The sequence below is a fragment of the Naegleria lovaniensis genome, assembly GCF_003324165.1.
Source record: "Naegleria lovaniensis strain ATCC 30569 chromosome Unknown tig008, whole genome shotgun sequence".
Lineage (NCBI taxonomy): Eukaryota > Heterolobosea > Eutetramitea > Acrasida > Naegleriidae > Naegleria > Naegleria lovaniensis.
In genome coordinates, this window is record NW_025407830.1 from 305,393 (window position 1) to 305,999 (window position 607).

At 34.1% G+C, this 607-nt stretch overlaps 1 protein-coding gene across 1 annotated transcript in view; it reads left to right on the forward strand.

Moving 5' to 3' along the window:
• The window catches only part of C9374_014462 (uncharacterized protein), a gene marked incomplete at both ends in the record, with an annotated part of 537 nt that extends 287 nt beyond the window's left edge, over positions 1–250 (forward strand). The window contains one exon of the mRNA XM_044690452.1: positions 18–250. Within this exon, the coding sequence (XP_044553054.1) occupies positions 18–250 (233 nt within the window). The remainder of the gene's footprint in view (positions 1–17) is intronic.
• Positions 251–607: the final 357 nt, after the last annotated feature.

The window sequence follows — 607 nt, forward strand, 5'->3', positions numbered from 1 at the left end:
GAATAATATTAATGTAGAGGAAGCTTTCTTCACTATTGCTAGAGAAATTAAATCTAGATTAATAGATTCTGGAGAAGTTGATCCTGAGGAAACTAAAGCACAAGATAGAGAGCCAGGAACTACGGAAAAGAAGGATACCAATACAAACAAAACATCAACAGGTGGATCCAATGGAACTGTCAAGATTGATTCTCAAGGCACTGGCGAAGCAGATAAAAAGAAGAAAAAGAGCTGGTGCTCAATTTTGTGAGCGATTTACAATGTGTGGCTATTTAGGTTGAATTGATTGATGAAATATTCCCTTCCTTTTCATTCTTATTTATTCCTGAAATGCATTCTGGTGAGCTCCTCTTCCCTCCACAACAATTCAACCACCTCAACAATTTCATTTTACTCATTTATGTATTATTTGCGACTACTGATGTTGCAATTATTAATGTATATTTAGAAAAAAGGTACAATACACCTCATTTGTCATGCAAAATGTTCATGTATTTTGAAATGTGGTCCATGAAAAAAGCGACAACACGTAATCCATCACAAAATTTTAAAGGTGTTGGTATGTTGGCGCCAATCAAATTTTCACAACCGAAAATTAAAAAAAAAA